This window comes from Protopterus annectens, chromosome 13.part0, assembly GCF_019279795.1.
Source record: "Protopterus annectens isolate FY-2018-M chromosome 13.part0, PAN1.0, whole genome shotgun sequence".
NCBI lineage: Eukaryota > Metazoa > Chordata > Ceratodontiformes > Protopteridae > Protopterus > Protopterus annectens.
In genome coordinates this window covers 1,257,299,360-1,257,327,157 of record NC_056747.1, presented here as the reverse complement: position 1 = coordinate 1,257,327,157, position 27,798 = coordinate 1,257,299,360, and the positions used below count along the sequence as shown (strand labels likewise).

Sequence of the window (27,798 nt, the reverse complement as noted above, 5' to 3'; positions counted from 1 at the left end):
ACCCCAAGGCTTGAAGGACTGTCCTTGCAGTCAGCCTGGACTGTAGAGACATTTGATGGAAATAAAGAGAAAGGCTTCTTTGTTTGTCCGGGGTCAAAAAAAAAAACATCTGGGAAGCTGTATTCAGTCTCACACCCAGAAAGCACATGTCCTGAGAGGGTACTAGACTGGACTTTGTTTCGTTCACAGAATACCCTAGGCATCTTAACACTACCATCACATACTGTAGATGAAGTTCGTCCTTGTCTTGTGCAATAATCAGGCAATCGTCCAAATAAGGATAAATCTGTATTCCTCTTAACCTGAAAAAGGCTATCACTGGAGCCAGAACCTTTGTGAACACTCTGGGCGCAGTAGATAAGCCAAAGGGCAATGCAGAGAACTGATAATGTAAATTTCCAGCCCGAAAACGTAGGTACCTCCTGCAACTGGGCCTGATAGGAACATGAAGATAAGCCTCTTTGAGATCCAGAGTTACCATCCAGTGATCTTTTCCCCGCAGAGGTAAAAGCTGTTGTAATGTCAGCATTTTGAACTTTGGAATGTCCAGATAAGTGTTGAGAATAGATAAATCCAAAATTGGTCTCCACGTGTTTCCTTTCTTTGGTACTAGAAACAGGCGAGAGTAAAATCCTAGGCCCACTTTTGACAGAGGAACTGGCTGTATAGCTCCTATTCGAAGAAGTATAGAAATCTGCTTGTGAGCCTCTATCCTTTGCCGAGGAGGAACGTCTGGCATGCCTTTGAAAGGAGGCAATGTATGGAAATAGAACTTGTAGCCTCGGTTTATAATGTCCAACACCCATTTGTCCTGGGTGACTAAAAGCCAGTTTTGCTTGTTAAGTGCTAACTTTCCTCCCAAAGGAGCTGCCAGGCAAGAAGAATCTGGCAGCTGAAAATGCAGGTCATTGGGCCTGTTTACGAAAGGACTGGCCCCTGCCTTCACCTGCAGGGTGTGCAGGCGAACTCAAAGTTCTAGGCCTGAATGTACTATGAGCTCGGACAAATTCTGATCCTTAAGCCAGGCGTGCCTACGAAGAACTGAACCAGTGGCAGCCACCCTAGAAGAGGCCTGTACAGCATCAAAACCACACTGCAAAGAATGCTTACCCACCTGTTCAGAGACATGTACTAAATCTTGCAATTCTTTACACTCTATGCCCTCTGCCAAAGCATCCACTTTAGATTTTAGCTGAGAAAGGAGGAAATTCTGATATTTCAACATATGAAACTGGCAATTTAAAGCCCTCATTGCTAAAGTAGAAGAGGTATATACCCTTCTTACCCCATCTATCCAAAGCTCTAGCTTCCTTATCTAGAGGAACCGGATTCTTTACAACAGAAGCTCTAACACCCTTAGGCCCCTGACTAATAGTTTCTGGGTCCGCCCTAGGACTCTTATACAGATATCTATGAGCCTCAGGCACCCTGTAATACCTGTCCGGTTTAACTGGCGCAGGAGGCAAAGAATCTGGATTAAGGGAAGCCTCCGAGAAAACATCTTGAACAACATCCAAAACAGGAGGTATAGCCAAGGGTCTATGCTGTGGTAAAAACAAGAATTCCCTAAGCCTCTTCCGTGAATCAGAGAAATCCTGTCCTTCCCACAAAAAATGCTCCCTCATGGAATGCAGAGTTTCTGAAAATGAAAAATCCTCTGGAGAAGAAGCAGAAGGAGTGGAATCCTCTGCATCAGAATCCGAATAAGGGGGAAAATCTTGAATATCTTCAGCAGAAGAGTCTGAGTCATCTGAGGCCTGATCCAAACTTTCCAACTCTGGCTCCACCCTGGGCCTCTTATCAGGAGGGGGCATAGAACCCCTAATTAAAGTAATCAAATCTTCTGCCATTTTAAGCATGTGCTTTTTAGGCACAGACCCTAAAGTACCTGGAGGGACACCAGAGGAAGGCAAAACAGACCTGCCCTTAGAAGAAGCCTTAGAAATAGTAGCAGAAGGCCTAACCACCTTAGGCATAGAAAGGAGAACAGTAACCTGAGAGGCCCCTTCAGCTCGACCTGACTCCTGTGAGGCCACATCCTGCAAAATCAAAGTTTCCCCCTGAGACTCAACAGAAACTTCAGCCGGATCCACCTGCTCCACTGTAGTTTCTGCAGGACCAGCGTCCGAAACGGACGAATCAACCTGTCTAGGTTTCAAGGATTTGTCTTTGCGCTTCTTCGTGGAAGCGGGCGTCGGAGGATCCGACGGCATATTATAATTACACCGTTTACCAAAGACTAACCTAGCACAATCTAACCTTCTTTTTATAGTGCGCTTATTAAACCTAGCACAAAACAGACACCCGACTACGTCGTGGTCCGGTCCCAAACAAGGAATGCAAAGAGTGATAATCCCTATGCGGTATTTGTTTCCCACAAGAAATACAATTATTCACTTTTTCTGACATCCGGAATTAACCGAGGCAAGGAAACACAAAAATATTCCCCAACGGGGTACTTAGCCCAACTTGGTTTCGGTCTGAAACTCAGAATACGAAAATTTCAGAACGCTGAACGGCACTTGCAACGCTGCTTCTGCATCGGACCATGCGGCAAAAAAGACTGAGGATATGACGTCGGTCATGTGCTTTTATACCCTGACGCTCTGATGTCAGATCTGAGCACCATGACCGACGTCAGCCTAATAGTTTGGTATTCGGGCCGACCGAGGACAGCGGACTACCCATATGTAAGGACCGCAGCAATGTGAGATGAACATCTGTACTATGTTCGTGTTACACTGCTGCAGTCATTACACTTGGGTAGAACCCCAAAGCTGAGGTAGGGTGGCTGGTTCTATAAGGCATTAGGGGCGGCTATAAGGCCCTGCAGCACTGCAGAGGCAAAACCAGCTCTGGATTTAGAATATAGAGGCAGATGGTAGTGTTTGGTGAAGGTATGCACAAAACTGCATGTTGCTGCTTCCAAAATATCCTTGGTAGGTACTCCTCTGAGGTAAGGCAGTTGAAGTGGCTGTTACTCTGGTGGAGTGAGCTCTAATGCTGCTAGGTACAGGTTTTCCATGGTGTGTATAGCAGAAACGTATACAATGCCCTATCCATTTTAAATAGTTTTGAAATGGCTTTTCCCTGTGCTCCTGCAGCATATGCTACCAATAATTGCTCAGATTTTCTGACAGCTTTGTTTTTTTCCAAGTAGAAGCGTAACTGTCTGTGAATGTCCAAGAAATGCAGTAGTCTCCCTTTATTCTGTGGTTTTGGATAAAATGTTGGCAAGTGAATATTTTGGTTTAGAAACACACTTGATACCACCTTTGGCATAAATGTAGGGTTAGTTCTTAAAGACACCCTGTCCTGGTGGAAAATGAGGAAAGGTTCCACTGCCATTAGTGCCTGCAATTCTGAAACACTTTGTGCTGATGTTATTGCCAGGAGCAGAGCAGTTTTCCAAGATATATATTTTAATTCTGCTGTGTTAGCTGGCTCAAAAGGAGGTAAAGTTATTTTCCAGAACAAAGTTGATGTACCAAGTTGGAGTAGGTGCTCTACGGGGTGGTCTTGTGTTTTTAGCCCCTCTGAGGTACTGTTTTAGCAAAGGATTAGAGAAAATTGGTGGATCCGTGTTGCAATGAGCAGAGATGGCCGAGGCGTGGATCTTGATGGATGAAAAGGAGAGACCTTTGTGCAGCATTTCAGTCAAATATTGTAGTATATCTGAAGAATGTTTGGGACAAGAGGATCAAGGCCATGAGTCTGGTTCCAGGCACAGAATCTCTTCCATTTATCCAAGTAGGCTTTTCTGGTACTAGGCCTTCTGGCCTCCAGTATGACATCCATAACAGCTTTGGAGAGGGTCATTGCTTGCTTGACTAAGGAATCTTCCATGCAGCTAGGTTTAAGGTCTTTAGCTGGCTGTGGAGTATCTGATTGTTGTGTTGAGACGGCAGATGTGGGATTTAGACAAAATCCAGGGTGGTCCTTGTGCTAAGTTTTTTAAGATTAGGTACCAGTGCTGGCGTGGCCAGTCTGGTGCAATCAGGATCATCTGCGGCTCTTCTTACCTGGCTTTTATGAGTACCTTTGGAAGGAGAGGTAGTGGTGGGAAAGCGTATACTTGTAGATTTTTCCAGCCGAATGAGAGGGCATCCACTTTCCATGCTTGTGGATGGTAACTCCTTGTGCAGAATTAATTTAGCTGGTAGTTCATTGGGGATGCACACAGATCTATGTCTGGACTCCACCATTTCTGTGTTATCATTCTGAATATTTGTGGATTCAATTCCCATTCGTGGGGATCCATTATGTTGCTGCTTAAGTCGTCTGCCAGTGTGTTTTTCTCTCCTGGCAGGAATTGTGCTTGCAGATGAATTTGATAGTTTATAGCTGTGTTCCACAAGGTCATGGCTGATCTGCAGAGGGGGTAGGAGTGAGTGCCCCCTTGCTTGTTTATGTACCACATAACTGTGGTGTTGTCTGTCTTTAGTAGTAGTTGCCCTGGATGCAGCAGGTCCTTGAAAGCTATAAGGGCATTTTGTACAGCTAGCATCTCTTTTTGATTGATGTGAAGATGTCTGTTCTGCAGGCCACTTGCCCGGAATACATTTTCCTGCCATGTGTGCTCCCCAGGCATAATCCGATGCATCTGTTGTCAGTGTTTGCCTGGCTGTGGGTTGAATAAAAGGCTGACCCTTGAGGTGACAAGCTTGAGCCCACCTTTGAAACTCCTGTTGAAGGCAAGGAATTAGTGGTACAACTGTTTCCAAAGTTTGACAGTGTTGAGACCATACACTCTTTAGGTACCATTGCAGTTTCCTCATATGCAGTCTGGCATATGGAATTAGTATGCAAGATGCCATGTAGCCCAGGGATTGCAGAATTTTTCTTGCAGGGAGTTGGGTCTTTGTTGCCATCAATTGAAAGTACTGAGTCAGTTGTCCTTGCTTGTCTGGCGTGAGATAAGCCATATGGGCCGTTGTGTTCAAGCTGGCACCCAATAATATTATCTCTTGTGAGGGCACAAGTTTTGATTTCTTTTCGTTTACAGTGTACCCCAGGCAACTTAACTTTTTTACAAATGCCAGATGGTTTAAACAAATGTCCTTGCTCTCTGCTTGAATCAGGCAGTCGTCCAGGCATGGGTAAATTTGTATTCCTTTGTCTGCAAAATGCAATTACTGGTGCCAGGCACTTTGTGAAGACCCTGGGCACAGTAGATAAGGCAAAGAGCAGTGCAGAGAATTGATAGTGCATTGAACCAGCTATGAACCTGAGGTATCTTCTGCAGTTTTGTCTGATAGGGACATGCAGGTATGCCTCCTTGAGGTCCAAGGTGACGAGCCAAGCTTGCTTGTCCAGCATGGGAAGAAGCTGCTGTAATGTCAACATTTTGAATTTCGGAACATCAAGGTAAGTGTTCAGAGAAGAAAGATCCAGAATGGGCCTCCAAGCTTTGTCTTTCCTGGGAACCAGAAAAAGTCTCGAGTAAAATCCTTGTCCCTGTAATGGTACCTTTTGAATAGCTCTCATGTCCATGAGTGCTGTAATTTGTTTGAGTCTCTGCCCATTGATTTGGTGGCTGATTTGGCATTCCTTTTAACCTTGGCAGAGTGTGAAAATTGAACTTGTAACCTTGAGATATATTGATAACCCATTTGTCTTTGGTGATCATATGCCAATTGTGATAGAAAAGTGCCAGTTTTCCCCCCAAGGGGGCTGCCAAGTGAGAGCTGTTTGGCAGCTGTAGTGGGAAGTCATTGGGGCTGCTTTTTATATGGTTGGGGCCCGTCTTCCCCTTCTTTCTGGCCTAATGCTCCCCATTGTCGAGGTCTGTAAGAACCTTGTGGTTGACCTCTACCTCTTGGACGTCTGTATCTGCCCCTTTGAGGTCTAACTGGTAAGGACCAATTCTTTGTTGGCCAATTTCTGCTAAATCGAGGAGGCTGTACCTGTAAGAAATCCTTCACTGTTTGCATAGATTTTGCCTTATCCTCCATTTTCTTTAATACCTCTTCTGCCTCAACTCCAAATAACACATCCTGCTGTAAAGTTGCATCCAATAATTTTGCTTTAACATGATCTGGTAACGTATGTTCATTTAACCAAGCATGCCTTCTGACAGCCTGTAACTGCTGCTCTATAGGAGGCCTCTAAAGCATCAAAACCACATTGCAAAGCATGTTTTCCCACTTGTTCAGCAGCATGCAATAAATCCTGCATTTCTTTAACATTAGGAGGATCTGAATCTAGAAGCATTTTTTGTTTCAACTGAGACAATAAAAATTGCTGGTATTTTAGCATGTGAAACTGGCAATTTAAAGCTCTCATTGCTAAAGTTGCAGACGTATAAACTTTCTTTCCCCATCTAATGCTCTGGAATCTCTGTCAGAGGGAACTGGATTCTTTGCTGATGAGGCCTTAACCCCTTTGGGTCCCTGAGAAATAGTTTCAGGGTCAGCAACAGGGCTTTTATACAGAAATTTGTGAGAGTCAGGGACTCTGTAGTATTGGTCAGGTTTAACTGGAGCTGGAGGTAAGGAATCAGGATTTAAGCTGGATTCAGTATACACATCATCCACAATATCTAACACTGGCGGAATAGCAAGGGGTCTGTGTTGAGGTAATAAAAGGAAGTCTCTGAGCCTTTTCTTGAATTCTGAGTAATCCTGGCCTTCCCAGTGGAAATGCTCCCTCATGGTATGTAAGGTTTCCCCAAAGGAGTATCCTCAGGTGGAGAGGCTGATGGAATTAATTCCTCAGCATCAGAATCCTCATAAGGGGGGAATGAATACCCTAGGTCTGAGGATGAATCTGAGGAAATGGACACCTGGTCGGATGAGTCAGTCTGCATCCTGTCTAGGCCTTTTTTCAGGAGGGGGATGGGACCCCCTGATCAGAGTGATTAGGTCTTCGGCCATTGAGCATTTGTTTCTTAGGCATGGAGGCCTGTCCAGGAGAATGCTGTATTTGTTTCTTTGTCTTTAAAGGAGACTTAGACTTAGCAGGGGGTGTAATGCTTAACTGAGTAGGTCTGAAGACATCCTCTGCGGGTTGTTCAGCTACTTTGGATCCCTCTGTAGGGTCAGTTTCGGTAGTCTGAAAAGCTTGCGTGTCCGAAGGCCCAGCCATCTCCACGGAGTCTGAGGTGGCCTGTGGTTCTGCAGAAGCAGTCAGGGGCTGCGAAGGTGCCTCGCTGAAAACTGGAGAACTGGCGACTGGCCTAGAAGAGGCTTAGTCAGTTTTGGGCCACGGATGCCAGTCCTTGTCTTTGAGCTTTTTATGAATTCTGGTAGTCAGAAGTTCCGAATGCATGATGTAATTAAATTTTCTGCCAAAGTAATTTCGGGCAAAATCAAACCAGCGTTTAATAGGGCGCTTGTTAAACCTAGCACAAAACCAACAACCAGTGACGTTGTGGTCTGGGCCTTGGCATGGGATACAATAAGAATGGAAATCCTTATGAGGTATTTGCTTCCCACAAGAAATACAGTTATTAACTTTTACTGACATCGGTCTGAGGCAAGAAAGTTTCCCTAACAGGGTACTTAGCTTTGTAGAAGACTTCGGTTCTGGATTCGGAATGAAAATCTCAGGAGTCGGCCGACCGGCACTTGCAAACTGCTTTTGCTTCAGGCACCGCACGGCAAGAAAGACTAAAGAAAATGGTGCCGGCTGCATCTTAAATACCCCTGTCGCACTGACGTCAGGGAGGAGGCGATAGCAACTGACAGCGGACCAAGACTTCGGAACTCAGGCCGACTGGGGAACCGCCTGACGGTAGGATAACCCAAGTGTAATGACTGCAGCAGTGTAACACAATGAACATCTAGAATATGTTTGAGGTCTTAACTCCTTGCGGTTTTCCTGCAGGGACTTGAAAAGCTCAGATGACTTACAAAATAAGGTTGAGTTGTCAAGGGGAGCATACATGAGCTTTGCCTTGATGTCCTCAGAGGGACTGAAGCCTCAAGCAGGCAGACCTTGATGCAGAGGATGAAGCTGCAGCTCTGGAGGTAGGCAACTGCATCGTAGCTGAATTTGCTAGTGTCGGGCCACCTGACAGGATGCAGCAATAAGGAGAGATGCCAAGGCTTTATTCTGAGTCTGGCATGTCAGATACTATCTTGGACAATTGAGCCACAAGTTCCATGCAGTACTTGGTTATGTGGGTCAGATAATTCAAAGCCTTAAAGGCTAAAGTTGATGAGGTGTAAACTTTCTTCCCCAGCCTCTTGAGCTGCCTATTATCCTTGCCTGAGGGGAGGAGAAGTGGAAGGAAGGGATCTCGAGGCCTTATTGGAGGCTACAGAGATGAGATGGCTCTGCCACAGGGGCCTTTACAGTCCTGAGGCACTTTATATCTGGCTTCTTAGGGGTAGAGGATGTAGGGACGTGGAGGCAAGGCCATCTAGAAAGGCAGGGATGAGAGGTATAGCTGAAAGAAAGGGTCTCCACCATGAAGAGGTGAAAGTATCTCTTGTACCTCTGACATATGAGAGCTGCCCCATTTAAAGTGGTCTCATTTCGGAGATGGTTTTGCAAAAATATTTCCAAAGGGGAGTCTGTCCAATTGGAGTCTTCCTCTGGGGAAACATCTTACGCGGGGGGGGGGGGGTTTGAGAGGAGCAAGCTAAAGACTCCTTGTTAAAGACTCCTCTGAAGTAGCTTGTGCTCAGACCCCTTTTTGGGGGGAGGTAAGCCAGGAGAGAGGAGGGGAACCGGAGGTAGGCCTCAAGGCAATGAAGGTGTTGAACAAGCCCTGGGTAAAGTCTTGCCAGTCAAGGTCTAGTGGAGGTGAGGAATGCTTGGTTCTGTCCATCCAATGTGAAGGACCATCAGGTGTAGGCCTACAACTAGCAAATAAGATTAAACATCTTACCTCACTGCAATCTGAGATTCCCCTCTGGCATTCCAACACAATGAGCCATGCCCCCCCCCCCCCCCCCCCTGGACATTGGGACCCCATGTCTGAAACCTCTCTGGATGTGCTGGTGTCTGGTTCTAAGGCAGCCTGACAGCTGGCTCAGCCTGTGGATCCAGATCCAAAACAAAGCGCATCTCCAGGCTATCATGCACCTTGAGAGATGTCACAGGGACAGGTATAAATTCTGCTGCAGGCCTAGGTCTTTTGGCCTTCTGCTTAGTAGGCTCAGTAGTCAGGTTCGTGGAACCCTACATCATGCTTTTAGCTAAATTTCAGACACTGGTTCTCTAAGCAAGGGACGAAAGTCGGCTACAAAGGGTTTTAAGGCATTAACGATTGACACAGCGAACAGTTTTTATGGTCATGTGGGGCCAGAGAGACACGGAGTGGCTGTCCTTGTGTGCAATCTGCCTTCCACATTCACTTTCCCTTCCTGGATGACTCTCAACCAAGAAAAACAGCAGTAAGAGACAAAAAGGTTCATCAATGGGGCACTTACCTTTATTGAAAATGATTTTGGCAGCAAAGCGACATCCAGGACTGGTGATCCATCTGGCATCAAGTTGAGGATAATGCATGCGCATGCGCCACTTAAGCCTACGTCCGATAGCCTAGAGACATACCACACACCTCACGGTAGTAAGACTTGGGTATACTGGCAGATATAGAGTTGCCTATGCAGGTAAGTCCTACTTGCAAATACTGCAAAAGATGAACAGAACAGTTAAAGATTCAGCCTGATTGGCAGAGGTCTGTGTGTAGACTCCTTTCCTCCACATGAAAAATCCATCCTACACTTAATTGTAGTAGTGTTGAGACTAGACAGCTTGGACATGGTTCACCTTACTTTGTGAATTTTTCTCATCTTTCTGCACTTTCATTGAGAGTCTGGATAGCATCTACTGTACCTGAGAGTCAGAAATCTGAAGGCTTCTGCATGGAAGGGCCTCCTCCCCTTTTTGCTGAAAAATTATTGGCACAGGATAGCTTTTCGTCAGAGATGCATATACTTCAGGTCCTCTGCCAGCCTAAACAAGTCTTGCAGCCAGGCGTGGATAATGGGGATTGGAGGCCAATACAGCCAAGTCCAAAGAGAACTACTGGGTACGGTCTCTGGCAGCTTGTGCCTAAATTTATTCTGGTAATCTGAGAAGCAGGCCAAGCACACTAAACCCAGTCCCCGGGCATTGCCTTGCACACAAATGTAGAGACCCTCACCCCAGTTAACAGAATCCAGGATATCAGAAGTCACTGCCTACGTAATGGATCTGAACCCATACAAAGCCTGGCTGTAAGTCTACTCAGCCCAAAAGGATGCCGAGGACACAAACATGGATACCTCTGAAGACGCCTTGTGAGCAGCACATTCAATGTGAGGGGCAACAGAGCACCTCTCACCTTCAATTCTCAAGTCTGAGAGGGTCATTGGAAACAAATTATATCAGTCCGCCTCTTTAGCAGCTGACAATTTGCACATGTTCTCAAATGAGTGATCGGACACCAAGAGGTCAACTCTCTATGCTGTTCAATACACATTTCTGAAGCAACTGTGCCTTAAGCCTAATGGTGACTTTAAGCACACTGGGAACACTTGGATTCATAGAAAATTACTAGGCTAATGATCCCATAGGGCCTTTAAGCCTAGCCATGCTTCCCAAAGGTGAGAATCAAACCCAGTACCTTGGGGTCTGCAAGGTAACCACCTTAGCCATTATGCCAACCCTCAACTGCCCACGTCATGTTCTGGACAGAACAGAAATGGAAAGTCTTGCCCCTTTGAAAAGAATGGGCAAATGGCCAGGGCCCTTTAGAATTCAGGATATAACAGTTTTAGTGCACAATACTGCTTTCAAAATGAACTCGCAGCCTGCAGGTAATTTAACCGATGACATTTAACCACAAACTACTACCTGGAAGAATTCACAAATTGCAAGATGCACTCGGTACATTTCTACCTCTAATGACACCTGTAGCAAGTCCTACCAATCTCCAGTTAACACCTTGAAGCAAAATCACTTATGCAATTGGTTAAACTGATTGCATCCACTTCTGACTTTCCTGCTGCAATCACACTAGCCTAGACAGCGTTTACCTGTCAGTAGTCTCCAACAGTTTTTGAACAATAATTTCAAATGATGAAGACAAGCAGTAAGTGGCAGGTTCTTCTTGCTCATCAGCAACTTCAGCAGATTCGTATGCAGCTTCAGCAAGACTAGAGAAAGCCTGAAATACAGAGCACAAGTTATTTCACAAGGAGTTTTACAAACCCAGTGAAACAGCACATTCAATAACCCAGTCTCCACACCTGCTTACACATCAAATGCAAAACACTAAATATGCACAAAATTATACCAGAGTAATCACCATAACTAGATGGTAATAGCATTCCTGCTGCAGTCAAACACAAATAGGACTTTGTTGTAGGCACATTCAATATTCAGACTTCAACATCTGATGTCAACAAAGTCCAAAGTTGCCAAGTCTCAAGATCTTGGTGTTACCAAACCAATATAAAAAAATGACTTGGTTTTGTTACCAAGCCCTTGTTTTCTGCACACACTAATGCGCTTTGATGTTTCAGTTGAATTTGTCCAGTTTGGTTCCTAAAAAATTATCTACAGTGCAATGAAATAGTATTTGCTCCCTTCCTGACTTAATTTTTTTTTTGCATGTTTGTCACACTTAAATGTTTCAGATCAAATAAATGTAAAATAAGTAAACAAAATGTAGTTTAAGTGATGGTTTTAAGGAAAAATTATCCAAATCCACATGGCCCTATGTGAAAAATTGCCCCCTAAACATAATTGGTTGTGCAACCCTTGGCAACAACTGCAATCGAGCATTTGCTATAAAGTACAGTTTTGTACCTACCATAAATGTAGATGTCCGAACAGGATAGCATCTGCAGTCATAACAAATGGGTTGTCCTGTCGTCAGGCAGCCCTTCGGTCGGCCGGATTCCAAAGTCTGGGTCCGGCTTCGGCTGATGTCGCACTTCACCCGACGTCATCTCTGCTGGTCTTCGGGTATAAAGGCATCAGCCGACGCCATTTTCCTCAGTCTTTCTTGCCCCAGATGCCAGTTGCCCTCTTGGTAAGCTAAATTTTGGATAAATGCCAGTGTTTCCAAAAAAGTAGAAGGCAAACACAAAAAATAACAATGTATGTACATATATACAAACAAATACACCATAAGAGACTCTCCCCCAGCTAGCTATTAGGAGGGTAAATACCCTAGGAGTACCACAGAGGGGAAGGAGGGTGGGTAATCCTGACTGCAGATGCTATCCTGTTCGGACATCTACATTTATGGTAGGTACAAAACTGTACTATGTCCTTCAAGGATGCATCTGCAGTCATAACAAATGGGTAGAATACCATAGCCAAACTAGGGGAGGAGGAAGAAGAATTATGGTATAGTTAGGATCTCTTGCAGTACAGCAGTGGCAAACCCTGCTCGGGATCTAGAGTATAGAGGTAAATTATAATGCTTGGCAAATGTATGCACGGAGGTCCAAGTAGCCGCCTCAATAATGTCCTTGGTTGCCACTCCTCATAAGAAAGCTGTGGTAGTGGCTGTAGCCCTTGTAGAATGAGGTCTTATGTTCTGTGAATTGGTTTTCCGTGGTAGGAGTAACAGAATCTTATGCAATTTCCTATCCATTTGGAGATTGTCTGTTTGGAAATTGCTTTTCCTTCCCTTCCTGTTGCATAGGCTACTAAAAGCTGGTCAGTTTTTCTGTCACCTTTGGTTCTGTCCAGGTAGTAGCGTAACTGTCTATGTACATCCAAGGTATGCAGCAGTCTTTCCCCCCTGTTCTGTGGATTGGGAAAGAAGGTAGGTAGGTGGATTGCCTGGTTTAAAGACACTCTGGATACCACCTTAGGCATAAATGTAGGATTAGTTCTCATGGACACCCTATCTTGATGGAAGATTAGGAAGGGTTGTACTGCCATTAAGGCCTGTAGTTCCGAAACCCTCCTTGCTGAAGTAATTGCCAGTAGGAAAGCAGTTTTCCATGATAGGTGTTGAAGATCTGCTGTTGCTGCTGGTTCAAATGGAGGGAGTGTCAATTTTTCTAGCACAAAGTTCAAGTCCCATGCTGGTAATGGTGGTTTCCTAGGAGGTTTTACATTCTTGATCCCTCTGAGGAACTGCCTCAGTAGAGGATGCGAAAAGACAGGTGGATCGAAGCTGTATTCTGCTGAAATAGCTGATGCATGTATCTTGGAGGAATAGGACAGGCCTGTATGTAGAAGCTCTGCCAAGTACTCCAGGATGTTAGCAATATCTATGTTTGACATATTTTCCTCTTTCAGTACTCCAAATGACAAATCTTTTCCATTTTCCTGCATAGTTCCTTCTTGTTGAAGGTCTGCGGGCTTCAAGGATAATGTCTTTAACCCTTTGGGATAGGTCTGGGTTAGTTGCTGCTATGTGATGTTCCAGGCAGTCAGTTGCAAGGTTTTTAGGTTTGGGTGCATGATGTTGTAGTTCTGAGTTAACATCAAAGGCATCAGGGGTATTGACCACATTCTCCCCTGAGACATGCTCCTCAGCAATGGATACCAGTGTTGTCTTGGCCAATTCGGAGCCATCAGGATTATCCTTGGGCGTTCCTCTGATTTTCAGTATTACCTTGTGCATCAAAGGAAGAGGTGGAAATGCATATGCTGTCAGGCCTTTCCAACTGAAGGATAGAGTCCACCTTCCATGCAAGTGGGTGGTATGTCCTTGTGCAGAATTTTTTGAGCTGGTGATTGAGTGGGGATGCGAATAGGTCTATTTGTGGCATTCCCCATTTCTTTGTGATGGCCTTGAAGATGTCCGGGTGTAGCATCCATTCGTGAGCATCCGAGGTGGTTCTGCTTAACATGTCTGCTAGGGTGTTTTCTTTTCCCGGCACAAATATTGCCTATATTCCTAAATATGCCTAAATATTCCAAAGGTCCAGAGTCATTCTGCATAGGGGGTATGAATGAGGGCCTCCCTGTTTGTTGATGTACCACATGACTGTGGTGTTGTCTGTCCTTATCATTAAATGGCCTTCTTTGAGGAATGGTCTGAATTTCTGGATTGCTAGTTTTACTGCCAGCATTTCTTTTTGGTTTATGTGCAGGTGCAGCTGGTCTGGAGTCCACAATCCTTGTATGCATTTGTCCAACATGTGCGCTCCCCAGCCTAGGTCTGAGGCGTCCGTTGTGATGGTTTGGCTTGCTTGAAAGTTGTGGAAGGGCAAGCCTGGGTTTGACTGGCATGCTTGAGCCCACCATAGGAACTCCAGGCATGGGATTAGTGGGAATTCTGTTTCTAAGCTGTGCCTGTGTTGAGACCATAAATTCTTTAGGTACCACTGTAGCTTTCTCATATGCAGTCTGGCATGTGGGACCAAGATTATGCATGATGCCATGAAGCCCAAGGCCTGCAGTACTTTTCTTGCTGTTAGTTTGTTCTGCTTCGTTAATGCCAAGAAGTAAAGAGGGAGGAGTTTTTGTTTTTCTGCAGTTAGGAATGCCATTTGTTTTGCTGTGTCCAATTCCGCACCCAAGAATGTTCTTGTTTGGGATGGTGTCAGTCTTGACTTTTGTAAATTGACTGTGTATCCCAGGGCTTGTAGTAAGCAAATGACTCTTTGTAAATCTGTTGTCAGCTTGCTTTTGGTGTCCGCTTGTAACAGGCAGTCGTCCAGGTATGGATAAATTTGGATTCCCTGTAGCCTGCAGTGAGCGATTACTGATGCCAGGCATTTTGTGAATACTCTGGGCGCAGTAGATAAGCCAAAGGGCAATGCTGAGCATTGATAATGCTCTGATCCTGCAAGAAATCTGAGATATCTTCTGCAATTTGGTCGTATGGGGACGTGCAGGTATGCCTCCTTGAGATCTAGAGTTACCAGCCAACACTCCTTGCCCAGCATGGGAAGAAGTTGCTGTAGGGTCAGCATTTTGAATTTTGGGACAATGATGTATGTGTTTTAAGACGGACAGGTCGAGAATAGGTCTCCAACTTTTCTCTTTTCTTGGTACTAGGAAGAGTCTGGAGTAGAATCCTTTGCCCTGTTCTGTTATTGGTACTCTTTCCACAGCTCTTATCTTTGTTAATTGCGCTATCTGCTTTAGAGCTTCTGTTTTTTGATTTGGAGGAAGGTTTGGCATTCCTCTTTTTACTGGTAAGGTGTGGAAGTGGAACCTGTAGCCTTGGTCTATGGTTTGCAAAATCCACTTGTCTTTTGTGATATAGTGCCAATTTTTCGAAAATAAGGCTAACTTTCCGCCTAAAGGTGCTGTTATTTGCTCCCTGGTAGCAGGTGTCAGAGCCAAGTCACTGTGATTGTCCTGTTGCAGTGGCAGTGGTTGTGTCTGTGCCTCGGTTATTGCCTTGCCACTGTCGTCCTCTGTAGGCACCTCCTCTGGATTGATTTCTGCCTCTAGAGCGTCTATTCCTGCCTCTGAGATTTTGAGGAGTCTGGAAAGGACCAATTTTTGGCAGGCCAGTTCCTGCTAAACCTTGGGGGCTGAACCTGTAAGAAATCCTTAACTGTTTGTACAGATTTTGCCTTCTCTTCCATTTTCTTCATTACTTGCTGAGCAGATGTACCAAATAGACTGGCCTTATCCATAGGAGCATCTAACAGCTTTGCTTTAACATGATCCGCAAGACCTGTTCTTTCAACCATGCATGCCTTCTTATCACTGTGCCAGTCATGGCTGATCTAAATGAAGCCTCCAGTGCATCATAGCCACATTTTAAAGAATGGTTACTAACCTGCTGAATGTTATTCACCATTTCTAAAACATATTTCTTGTCTAAGGAGTCATCAGTGGACAGCTTCTTAGTTAACTGATCAAGCATAAACTCTTGGTATTGGATCATATGAAACTGACAGTTTAAAGCTCTAGCTGAAAGAGTAGCAGAGGTGTAAACTTTTTTCCCCCATCTCTCTAAGGACCTGGATTCCCTTTCAGAAGGAATAGGGTTTTGCTGAGGTCGAGGCTACTGCCTTAGGCCCCTGGGATATAGTCTCAGGATCTGCAAGTGGGGCCTTGTATAGGTGGTGATGAGTGTCTGGCACCCTGTAAAATCTATCTGGTTTGGCAGGGGCTGGAGGTAAAGTACCAGGAGCAGTGCAAACATCATTAAATGCATCATCCACAACAGGCAGTACTGGAGGTATAGCTAAGGGCCTATGTTGTGGTAAGTGCAGAAATGTCCTAAGCCCTTTTCTGGAATCTGAGAAATCTTGTCCCTGCCATTGGAATTGTTCTCTCATGGCATGTAAGGTTTCCCCAAAGGAAAATTCCTCTGGTGGAGAGGCAGATGGAATGGATTCCTCAGCATCGGAATCTTCATAAGTAGAAAAGGAGCCTCTGGCTGATCTGTAATGTCTGAGTCATCCGAAGAATCATCAGAGGACACTGGCTCGGGGGGCTCTGCTCTAGGTCTCTTTTCTGGTGGCTGAGAGGCCCTGTCTGGGTGAGATTGGGATCCCCTAATTAAGGATATTAAATCCTCTGCCAGAGTAAGCATTTGTGAACTAGAAGTGGGCCTGTGTGAGGGGGGCTTAACAGGCACTGATCTAACAGTTTTGGCTGCTTTAGCCCTGGCGAAGGCCTTAATAGACATGGCTGCAGGAGGCCTAGCAGCACCATGTGCTGGGGTAGAGACATCCAAAGGAATGGTGTCTGATAAATCACTAGGAACCACAGTAGTAGGCAAAACTTCTGAGGCCGATTCAACTAAGGTAGCAGGAGCCTCAGTAGTAGTCATGGATTCGGCTGAAGATTGACTGGTTTTCTCGGTTTCGGCCGAAACAGAGACACTCGCGGCCTGCTTAACCGTGGTTTCAGCCGAAACCGCGGACCGCGAGTGTCGGTCTTTTTCTTTGCGTTTTTTAACAATTTGGGTAGTCTGAGGATCCGACGGCATAATGTATGCAAAATCTGAGCCGAAAAACTGTTCAGCAAACTCCGACCGACGCCTAAGCGTTCGTCAGTTGAAGGAAGCACAGGCCGAACAGGCTGCTACGTCGTGGTCTGGGCCTAAGCAAGGCAGGCAGTAAGAGTGGAAATCTTTATGAGGTATTTGTTTCCCACAAGTTAAACAGTTATTGACTTTTTCTGACATCGGCTGAGGCAAGAAAGAGTCCCCAACGGGGTACTTAGCTTTTTAGAAGTCTTCAAAGTAGTATTCGGTAGTAGTAATCTCTGGATCTGACCGACCGGCACTTGCGAACAGCTTCTGCTTCGGGCGCCGCGCGGCAAGAAAGACCGAGGAAAATGGCGTCAGCTGATGCCTTGATACCCGAAGACCAGCAGCGATGACGTCGGGTGAAGTGCGACATCAGCCGAAGCCGGACCCAGACTTTGGAATCCGGCCAACCGAAGGGCTGCCTGACGACAGGACAACCCATTTGTTATGACTGCAGATGCATCCTTGAAGGACATCTTAATTGCTGAGGTTTGTGTTCGTTCCAGTTCTTTAGAAACTTTTTCCTCCTTGCGTCATTTCCAGTGTTCCACTACACAGCTGTTGAGAACCACCTCAAGGGGCTCTTGGGAATTGTAGTCTATCCAAGGAGTTTTGCATTTGTGAAACCACCCCTGAGGGCTCTTGGGAACTGCAGTCTAATAAAGAAGTTTTGCATTTGTGAAACCTGCTGAGAAAAGTTTCATTTGTTGTAGGTTTAAATACTCTCCTGCATGCTGCGTTGTACCTATCTGGGATTGGGATAGACCTTTTTCTTGATTGGCCACATCCATTTCGTGAAGTTCAGCCACAGAAGTGAAAACTCAATACCGTAAACTATGTACATGAAAAGTAGCCCAGTCAATTATAGTGGCTATAACTAGTAATCCACCCCATGTTATCCTACTCAATGGTTGTAAAACAAGAACAAAAAAAAGGCAGAAAACTGGAGGCGCCAAACTATTAATTCCACCAGCTGGCTCAAAAGACAAACATTGGCAATACATCTAAATTTAAAATTTATTAAGTGCTTTCATGCTTGAAATTCAAGCACTTCAGAATAAATAATCATTCGATAGAAGCTTAAATACATTCTTTTAAATATCCTGCCAATTAGTGAATCAGAACACTCCTTTTCCATTTTCATAACCTCAGAGGTTTCCGTATTACATGAAATAAGGAATAGTAACAGAGAAATTAAGCCAGACAAAGGTGGGGAGACTGTCATAATGCACAAGATTGATTACATCCATTCTACAGGCAACACTTTTTGTAGGACACTGACACATGAATCTGTTTCCCTGAACAAAGTTAATATTGCCTATAGAAAGATGGAATTTTTGGATTATTCCCTTATGCAAGGGGTAATTAATGAACAAAATTTTGTTTTGTTAAACATCCTGAGATACTGGTAGCATTCATTATCCCTAAAAAGTACTGTTGTGTACCTACCATAAATGTAGATTATTAGAGTGTCTTCACTGCTGCAGTCATCACTCTTGGGTTATCCTGCTGGCAGGCTACCTGCAGTCAGCCTGAATTCCAAAGTCTTGCTCTGGAGTCTGTTGCTGTCGCCTCTTCCTTGATGTCAGTGCGCCAGGGATAAAAAATGATGCAGCAGACGTCATTTTCTTCAGTTTTCCTTGCCCCAGATGTCAGGTGCCCCCCAAAACGGTAGGCTAGATAAATTATGCCAATAAACATGCATGCACTAAAGTAAACATTTCCTTCATCTACAAGCAAATACACCACATAGGTTGTATAGAATAGAGAAGTATAGATAAGGCCCAGCAAAAGAAAGTGGGATGGTGGGAGGGTAACCTGGACTGCAACAATGAATACACTTGAACATCTACATTTATGGTAGGTACACAACTGTACTATGTTAGTGTTTCACTGTTGCAGTCATTCTTGGGTTGAATCCCAAAGCTGAGGATGGGTGGCTGGGCTAAACAGGATTAGGAGAAGCTATGAGGCCCTGTAGAACTGCAGTGGCAAAGCCTGCTCTGGATTTAGAGTAGAGAGGTAAGTGGTAGTGCTTTGTAAAAGTGTGCACTGAACTCCAAGTTGCAGCCTCTAAGATGTCTTTGGTTGGTACTCCTCTGAGGAAGGCTGCTGAAGTGGCTGCTGCTCTGGTTGAATGTGGCCTAATGCCCTTAGGCACTGATTTGCCATGCTGTGAGTAGCAGAAACAAATGCAATGACCTATCCATTTAGAAATAGTCTGTTTTGAGATGGCCTTTCCTTGTGATCCTGCAGCATATGCCACTAAAAGTTGCTCAGTCTTTCTGAAAGCTTTAGTTCTGTCTGAAAGCTTTAGTTCTGTCCAAGTAGAAACGTAGCTGTGCATGTCCAAACAATGCAGAAGTCTCACCCTTATTCTGTGGGTTTGGATAAAAGGTAGGCAAGTGAATGGTTTGGTTAAGGGCCACACTGGACACTAACTTAAGCATAAATGTCGGGTTCGTCCTCAGAGAAACCTTGTCTGGATGGAAAATGATATAAGGTTCCACAGCCATGAGTGCCTGTAACTCAGACTCATCTTACAGAGGTTATTGCTAGGAGCAGAGCTGTTTTCCAGAATAAGAATTTTAAATCAGCTGTTGAGGCTGGCTCAAAAGGAGGCAGTGTGAGTTTTTCACAGACATAATTGAGGTTCCATGCAGGTACTGGTGCTCTCGTTGGAGGTCTTATGTTTTTGGCCCCTCTGAGGTACTGCCTTAAAGGATGAGAAAAGATAGGTGGTTCCGTACTGTAATGGGCTGAAATGGCACAGGCATGAATCTTAATTGATCAAAAGGATAAGCCTTTGTCCAGCATCTCAGTTAAGTATTGTAAGATCTGAGGAATATTTGGTACAAATGTGTCAATTCCTTGTTCCTGGTTCCAAGCACAGAATCTCTTCCATTTTTCTGCATAAGATTTTCTGGTACTGGGCCTCCTGGCCTCCAAAATAACATCCATCACAGCTTTGGAGAGGAGTATTTTCAATGGCTACATTATCCACCATGCTGCCAGATTTTAGGTCCTGATTTGGCCGTGCAGGATCTATTTTGCTGGGTCAGAAAGTGAGAAATTTGAGGCAATGTCCAGGGTGGACCTTGAGACAAGTTCTTTAGGATTGGGTACCAGTGCTGGCGTGGCCAGTCTGGGGCAATCAGTATCATTTTTGGCTTTTCTTGTTTGCACATGCTTGCTCGTGATAAGTCCTTGTGCAGAATCTCTGTAGTTGGCAGTTGAGGGGAGGCAAATAGGTCTATGTCTGGGCATCCCCATTTCCTTATCATGCTGAAGACTTGTGGATCCAGTTTCAACTCGTGGGGATCCATGTTTCTGCTTAGTTCGTCTGCCAGAGTACTTTTCCTGGCAGGAATTGTGCTTGCAAGTGAACTTGATAAGTCAATGCTGTGTCCCACAAAGTCATGCCTTGTCTGCAGAGGGGGTAGGAATTTGTGCCTCCCTGCTTGTTTATGTACCACATGACTGTAGTATTGTCAGTCTATCAGTAGTTGTCCTGGATGAAGTAGATCCTTGAAAGCTTTCAGGGTATTCTGAACAGCTAGCATCTTTTTGATTGCTATGAAGATGCATCTGGCTTGTGGGCCATGTCTGCCTGGCTGTGGGTAAAGTGAATGGCTGTCCCTTGTTGTGGTGACAGGCCTGTGCCCACCATCGAAACTCCTGTTGCAGGCAGGGAATGAGGGTAATTAATGTTTCCAGGCTGTGGCAATAGAGTCCAAACACTTTTTAGATACCATTGTAGTTTCCTCATATGCAGTCTGGCATATGGAATTAGGAGAATGCAGGATGCCATGAAGCCCAAAGCCTGCAGAATTTTTCTTGCAGATAACTGGGTCTTTGTTGCCAACATTTTGAAGTAAGAAGTCAGTTGCCTTTGTCTGGCATGAGATAAGCCATCTGGGCAGTTGTATTTAAGCTTGCACCCAGGAATATTATCTCTTGAGAGGGTACTAGTTTTGATTTCTTTTCGTTTACTGTGTACCCTAGGCAAATTAGTAATCTATTTACAAACGCCAGATGCTTTAGTAGAATGCCCTTGCTCTCTGCTTGAATAAGGCAGTCGTCCAAGGATAAATTTAAATTCCCCTTTGTCTAAAATGCAATTACTGGTGCCAGGCATTTTGTGAAGACCCTGGGCGCAGTAGATAAGCCAAAGGGCAGAGAATTGGTAGTGCATTGAGCCAGATATGAATCTGAGGTATCTTCTGCAAGATTGTCTGATTGGGACATGCAGGTAAGCCTCTTTTAGGTCCAAAGTTACAAGCCAAGCCTTCTTGCCCAGCATGGGCAGTAGCTGCTGCAGTCTCAACATTTTGAATTTTAGAACGTCCAGAAATGTTTAGACTAGACAGGTCCCGTATTGGTCTCCAGGTTTTGTCCTTTCTGGGTACCGAGAAAAGTCTAGAGTAAAATCCTTGTCCCTGCTCTTGTGGTACTCGCTGAATGGCCCTCATGTCCATGAGGGATGAAACTTGCTTTTGTGCCTCTGCCCATTGATTGAGTGGCAGGTCCGGCATACCTTTTGCCCTTAGCAGGGTGTGAAAGTGGAACCTGTAGCCCTGAGACACTATGTTCAAGACCCATTTTGTCCTGGGTGATCATGTGCCAATTTTGTGAAAAATTGCTAGTTTTCCCCCCAAGGGGTCTGCCAAAAGATAAGTGATTGCTTCTGGCAGAGGGAAGTCATTGGGACTGTTTCCTGTACGGCTGTGATTTGTCTTCTCCGCTTTTGGAGGTAGAAACACCCCATGGTTTAGGCCTTGAGCCTTGGGGCTGGGATCTGCCTCTGGGGCGTCTGTATCTGCCTCTTTGTGGCCTGTCTGACACTGGAAAGGAACAATTCTTTGTAGGCCAGTTCCTGCTAAATCTGGGTGGCTGCACCTGTAAGAAATCCTTAACTGTCTGCATAGATTTCGCTTTGTCCTCCATTTTCTTCAAAACCTCTTCTGCTTTAACACCAAAGTATCATGCTGTAATGGTGCATCTAATAATTTTGCTTTAACATGATCAGGCAGATTCTGTTCCTTTAACCAAGCATGTCACCCCTAATAACAGAACCCATAACAGCAGCCCTGCAAGAGGCTTCCAGAGAATTAAAACCACATTGCAAAGTATGCTTTCCCACTTGTTCAGTTGCATGCAATAAATCCTCCATTTCCTTGTTTTCTGCACATTCAGAATTTAACATTTTCTGTTTAAGCAGTGACAATAAGTATTGCTGATATTTAAGCATATGAAATTGACAATTTAAAGCCCTCACAGCCAAGGTAGCAGAAGTTTTTTCTATAAAGGTTTGAATATGTCAAACTGTACGAGTGTTCACATGTGCATGTGAAGTTATGTATTCCTTTATTCGTTCTTATGCAAGGTTTTAGAATAGATATTTTGTTTTGCTTTTATATTATGCCTTTACATTTTATGGCATTGTTGCTTTAAGAAATTCCATCTGCACAGGTGATTATGTTTTATATGAAAGGGATGTTGGGTAGTGTGTACTTCTGAGGAAGCTTCCATGAGAGACAAAAGTGCTAAATAAACATTTCTGAGTGGATCTGGACCTCGGTTCTTTTTCTGTGGATTAGTTTGTGTGTCTAACCTTCGTTGTTTGGGATGGAGGTAACTGAGGACACTGATTCACTTACTCTTACTACTTTGGCTCAATCCATTCAAGCCTCAATACAGTGACAAATCTGGTTGTTCGGATGGATAAAATGACCCAACAAGCCTATAATTCAACATCACAGGCTATGAGGAGTGACCCGGGCCCGAATGGAGCAGGGATCAACAGCTCTGTGGAAATTCTCTGCTGTTTAGACAGTTGTGGTATCACACCAGTACAGAGAATACAGTCAGTGACTTCTAGCCAATCAGGAACGCTAGATTTGCATATGGTGAATTCAAGGCAATCAAGAGCGCTAGATTTGCATACAAAGACACTCATGATGTTAAATCCATGAAGTGAGGCGGGGGAACCCCTTACAACGGCAGAAACAGTTTGCTACAGTGACTGGAAGGGGAAAAGACCTGGAAAAACAAATTTCAACAGGTTCCAGCAGAAAATACTGGAACTTTGAATGAACTGACTAACCTTGAGAAACTAACCACGGAATATAGAAAACAACAACTGGAGAACAACTATCTTGTGTAAGGACTGAAAGAATACCAAAGAGCCTTAGACTGAAGAAGTTTCCAACTGGCCTGGTAAGACTACTACAGCTGGAGCTTTTAGAACTCAACAAAAATAGCCGTAAATTTTAAAATGTCTCAGACTATGAACGTAAAATGCCTGGTTTACTGAACAAAATTAATGCTGTAGATGAAAGTATTAAAAGGGATTTACTGTTTGAATTTAAAAAAGTTGATTTTAAAATGTTTGAGAAAATTGATATTGCAATGAGAGATTAAAGAAAAATGCACAAGCTTAGGAGAGATTAAAAGGAATATGGGGAGAATAGAGCCTACCCTTTACCACCTAGAGGGCAGGAAAGGACAGGTGCTAATATTGATGCGACTACAGCTAATGACGGATGCCAACAGTAATGGTGACAATACGGAAAATATTCAAAACCCTTTAGAGAAGCCCCCCCGAGGAGGTCAGAGGGACTGAGGAACCAAGGGAGGGGAGTGACATTACCACAATTACAACTACTAGTACCCTGCACATTCCAGGGGCAACTAGAGGGGAAGGGGAACAGATTCCAGTGAATGACCAGAACAATGCAGTTATTTTGAAAAACAAAGGTGGAGACCTTAAGGTATATAATTACAGCAACATTGCATTTAACGAACAGGTAGCAGAACTGTTTCAAAAAGGTTTAACCTTTGTAGCTGACATGAAAGCGTCCCTTGACCAAACTATAATAGATCCGAAACTTAGTTGAATTTTGATTTCTTTTTCAAAGGGTTGAATTACAGCATGCATGACCAATGTTGCCTAACAAAACCCAGTACATTTAACCCCACTTTACATCCTACTGTGGCTATTTTTGAAAATGAGAAAGACAAATTTGTTTGAAAAAGGGGTCAACACAGGGCAGCAACCCAAGTCAGAGATGACATTATTAAAAGACTTCAATCAAAAATTGGAAATACGGGTCATGAAACCAGATAAAGGGCGGGGGTCTTGAGAGTATGAATTATGATACATATACAAAATGTTTAATCATTTGTTTGTGGATGCATACAAGGAAATCAGTTTGAGAAAAACATTTGTTACAAAGTTGACATTATATTGGAACTGCAAATTAAACTGGAAGAATGCCATCTTGTGTCCAAGAAATCCCAAAATACCAATATTTGGGATTCCCAAGATTCATAAAGATTTAGAAAACCCTCCACCGAGACACATTGTTATTGCTTGTGCAAAAAAACTTTTCCTATTGTGAAATACATAGATGGTCAACTAAAGGGTGTATTGTTAAATTGCCCCTGGACACAGATTCATGGGATTTCTTGTCAAAAATCAACAAAGACAACCTTGTCTTTATGACAATTGACATTAAAGATCTATTTTCCTTGATTCCACATGAAAATGGTATAGACTGGTTTTACCAGCATCTCCGCCAGCATTCAACAATCAACTGTATTCTTACACTAAGATCATTAATGGAAATTGTTATGGACACCATTATAACTTTTTAACATCAGTTATTCAAACAAGTTCAAAGTGTGGCAATGGGGCGGGCATATGCCCCCATTTTTGTCAATTGTACTAGCATACCAGGAATTGGAATTTATATTCAAAAGTCCCTTTGCCAAAGAATGGTAATTTTATGGCAGATTCCTTGACAATTTTTTGGGTAGAAGACAAGGGGAAAATTAGCCATTTCTTAGAGTATTTGGACAACAGTACTTAGTTTTTAGCATTTACACATTCGATTACTGAATCTTCTGTGCATTACTTAGATATAACCATTGAAAATGACCTTGTCAAACGACAGCTCAACTCCATCTTCCGGAAAGCCACATTCTCAAATAACCTTTTACATTTTGATAGCAGTCACACCCTACACCAAAGAAGGCATTGGTAAAGGTACACTGGGTTAGACTGGCTACGATGATTTCCTAACAAGAAGAGTTTCACACAGATGAACACCCTGAGAGATATACTGGAAAATAGGGGCTATCCTGCGAGTTATGTGGGGAACATTCTCCAAGAGGTTACAAAAGAAAAAGATTGAGTGGACATTTTATACCCCTGCTTGGAACAGGGGGAGGCATTCAAAATGATGTAGGACAGGTTAGTACTCCTTTAAGAAATCAGCTATTTTTAAGTTTAACCAGTATTTTTGTAATATTAAGTACATCATTCAACACAACTGGAACATCTTCAGCACTGACTCAGACCAAGTACTGTTATTAGGACCAGCCCCGAACATTGTATACAAAAGAGACTAATATAAAAAGAGAAATAACAGGGGCCAGATAAGGTGCAGGTGTGGTTAAATGTGGATAACGTTTACAGTGCCAGCGCATACTTGAAGGGAAAGACATTTTGATCCTTAACTGTGGGAAATATATTATAAAAGGAAAAATGTCATGTAACAGCAAAGGTGTAGTGTATTTGGCTCTATGCTCAAAATTACCTTACTACGTTGGCAAAATAAAAAATGCATTACGGAGTAGGATTTATCAGCATTATGATAATAGGAAGGATGAAAAATGCATTTGCAGTCCATATTAATGCCAATGAAGAACACAGTAAGTTTATTAAACAAATTAATCTAGGAGAAAAGAGGGGGACCGTTGAATGCCTCCTGGAATTAAAAGAACTGAAATGAAAAATTAAAACAAATGCAACAGTGCTGTGTCCATCATTTATGTTTTAAGATTGAGAGCACAATTTTTTTCTATAAAGGTTTTAATGTGTCAAACTGTTGAGTGTTCACATGTGCATGTGAAGTTATGTACTCCTGTTAGGTCTTGGGCAAAAGATGTGTTTTAGAATATATAGTTTGTTATGGTTTTATATTATGCCTTTACATTTTATGGCATTGTTGCTTTAAGAAATTTCATTATTTGCACAGGTGATTGTTATATGTTGTATATGAAAGGGATGTTTGGTAATGTGAACTTCATTCTGAGAAAGTTTCCATTAGAGAGATGAAAGCGCTCAACAGTATTTGATTGGATCTGGACCTCAGGTTCTTCTTTCTGTAGATTATTAGTTGGGGTCTCTAAACTATGGCACTTAGCTAATAGTATTGGCTGACTCTTAATTTCAAAGCTGCAAAAAGGATCTGGGGTAATTGAGAGAAGGGTAGTGTGGGTAGTGCCTTAGCTAAGTCTTTGGCTGGTGCGAGCTGTACAACGGGAGTCTTGGTTCCGAAAGGTCGTAACAGAGTCCCATCCGTCAAGAATGAAAGAAGACTGAAGAAAACTAAAATCTGATGTCAATGTAGTGTGATACTGGAGTTGATGTAAACAATTTGCAGGGGTGTGGGTGGGGTGCAGGGGGCTTGGCCCCCTGCAAAAGGGTAGTTTGAAATGTTCGAATTTTTAGAAATTCTATCTTGCCGATATGAACAGCGTTTCTGAAAAAGTACAGTTGTGTACACTTACCATAAATGTAGATGTTAGTGTATTCACTGTTGCAGTCATTACATTTGGGTAATCTGCTGGCAGGTTGCCCTCAGTCGGCCTGAATTCCAAAGTCTTGGGTTCGGCGTTGGCTGCGGTCTTTCATGACATCAGGGGTATAAAACATGCAGACGCCATTTTCTTTAGTATTTCTTGCCCCCGATGTCAGGAGCCGCTAAAGGGAAGAAACTCCAGTGACAGGGGGATGACAGGAGGGTAACCTGGACTGCAACAGTGAATACACTAACATCTAGATTTATGGTAAGTTTACACAACTTTACTATGTTTAGTGTTTCACTGTTGCAGTCATTACATTTGGGTAGAATCTCAAAGCTATGGTTGGGAGGCTGGAGCTAAACCGCATTAAGTGCGGCTATAAGGCCCTGCACAACTGCAGTGGCAAAGCCTGCCCTGGACTTATAGTAGAGGTGTAAATGATGTTGTTGATGCTGTCTTTCGGCTTTTCCCGGTTAGGTGCCAGCTCAACGTTCAACCTTCAACTAAGGCACACTCATTTACGCACGTCTTTCGAACACCCACCCAACCACGGGGAGGACATGCAGACTCCACACAGAAGGCACACCTTGCACTCCAGCAGAGAATCGAATGGGAGAACCTCTTGTCATGAGGCAACAATGCTACCTCTGCTTGCTTTGTAAAGGTGCGAACAGTAGCAGCCTCTAGAATGTCTGCTTGGTACTCCTCTGAGAAAGGCTGCTGAAGTAGCTGCAGCTCTGGTGGAATGAGACCGGATGCCCTTGGGCACAAGTTTACCATGGTGTAAGTAGCAGAAACTGATGCAGTGGCTTATCCACTTTGAAATTGCCTGCTTTGAAACAGCCTTTCCTTCTGATCCTGCATCATGTCACTAGTAATTGCTCAGTTTTTCTTAGAGCTTTAGTCCTGCTCAAGTAGAATTTTAGCTGTCTATGCACATCCTAGGAATGCAGAATTCTCTCCCCCTTGTTCTGCGGATTTGGATAAAAGGTTGGCAGATGAAATGTTTAGTTAAGAGCCACACTGGAAACCACCTAAGGCATAAAAGTAGGATTTGTCCTCAGAGACCCTGTCCGGGTAAAATATGATAAAAGGCTCTACAGCCATGAGGGCCTGTAGCTCAGAAACTTCTTGCTGAAGTAATTGCTAGTAGCAGAGCTGTCTTCCATAAGAACTTTATATCAGCGGTAGTGGTTAGTTCAAACAGAGGCAGGATGAGTTTTTCTAACACATAGAGGTCCCATGCAGGCAATGGTGATCTTCTGGGAGACCTTAAAATGTTTGGCTCCTCTAAGATACTGCTTTAGTGAAGGATGAGAAAAGATTGGTGGCTCTGTATTGTTGAGACGAAATGG

At 43.8% G+C, this 27,798-nt stretch overlaps 1 protein-coding gene across 1 annotated transcript in view; it reads right to left on the bottom strand.

Moving 5' to 3' along the window:
* KPNB1 (karyopherin subunit beta 1) overlaps window positions 1-27,798 on the bottom strand; it is a 2,271,876-nt gene that overhangs the window by 1,117,263 nt on the left and 1,126,815 nt on the right. The window contains exon 12 of the mRNA XM_044055271.1: window positions 10,974-11,104. Within this exon, the coding sequence (XP_043911206.1) occupies window positions 10,974-11,104 (131 nt within the window). The remainder of the gene's footprint in view (window positions 1-10,973; window positions 11,105-27,798) is intronic.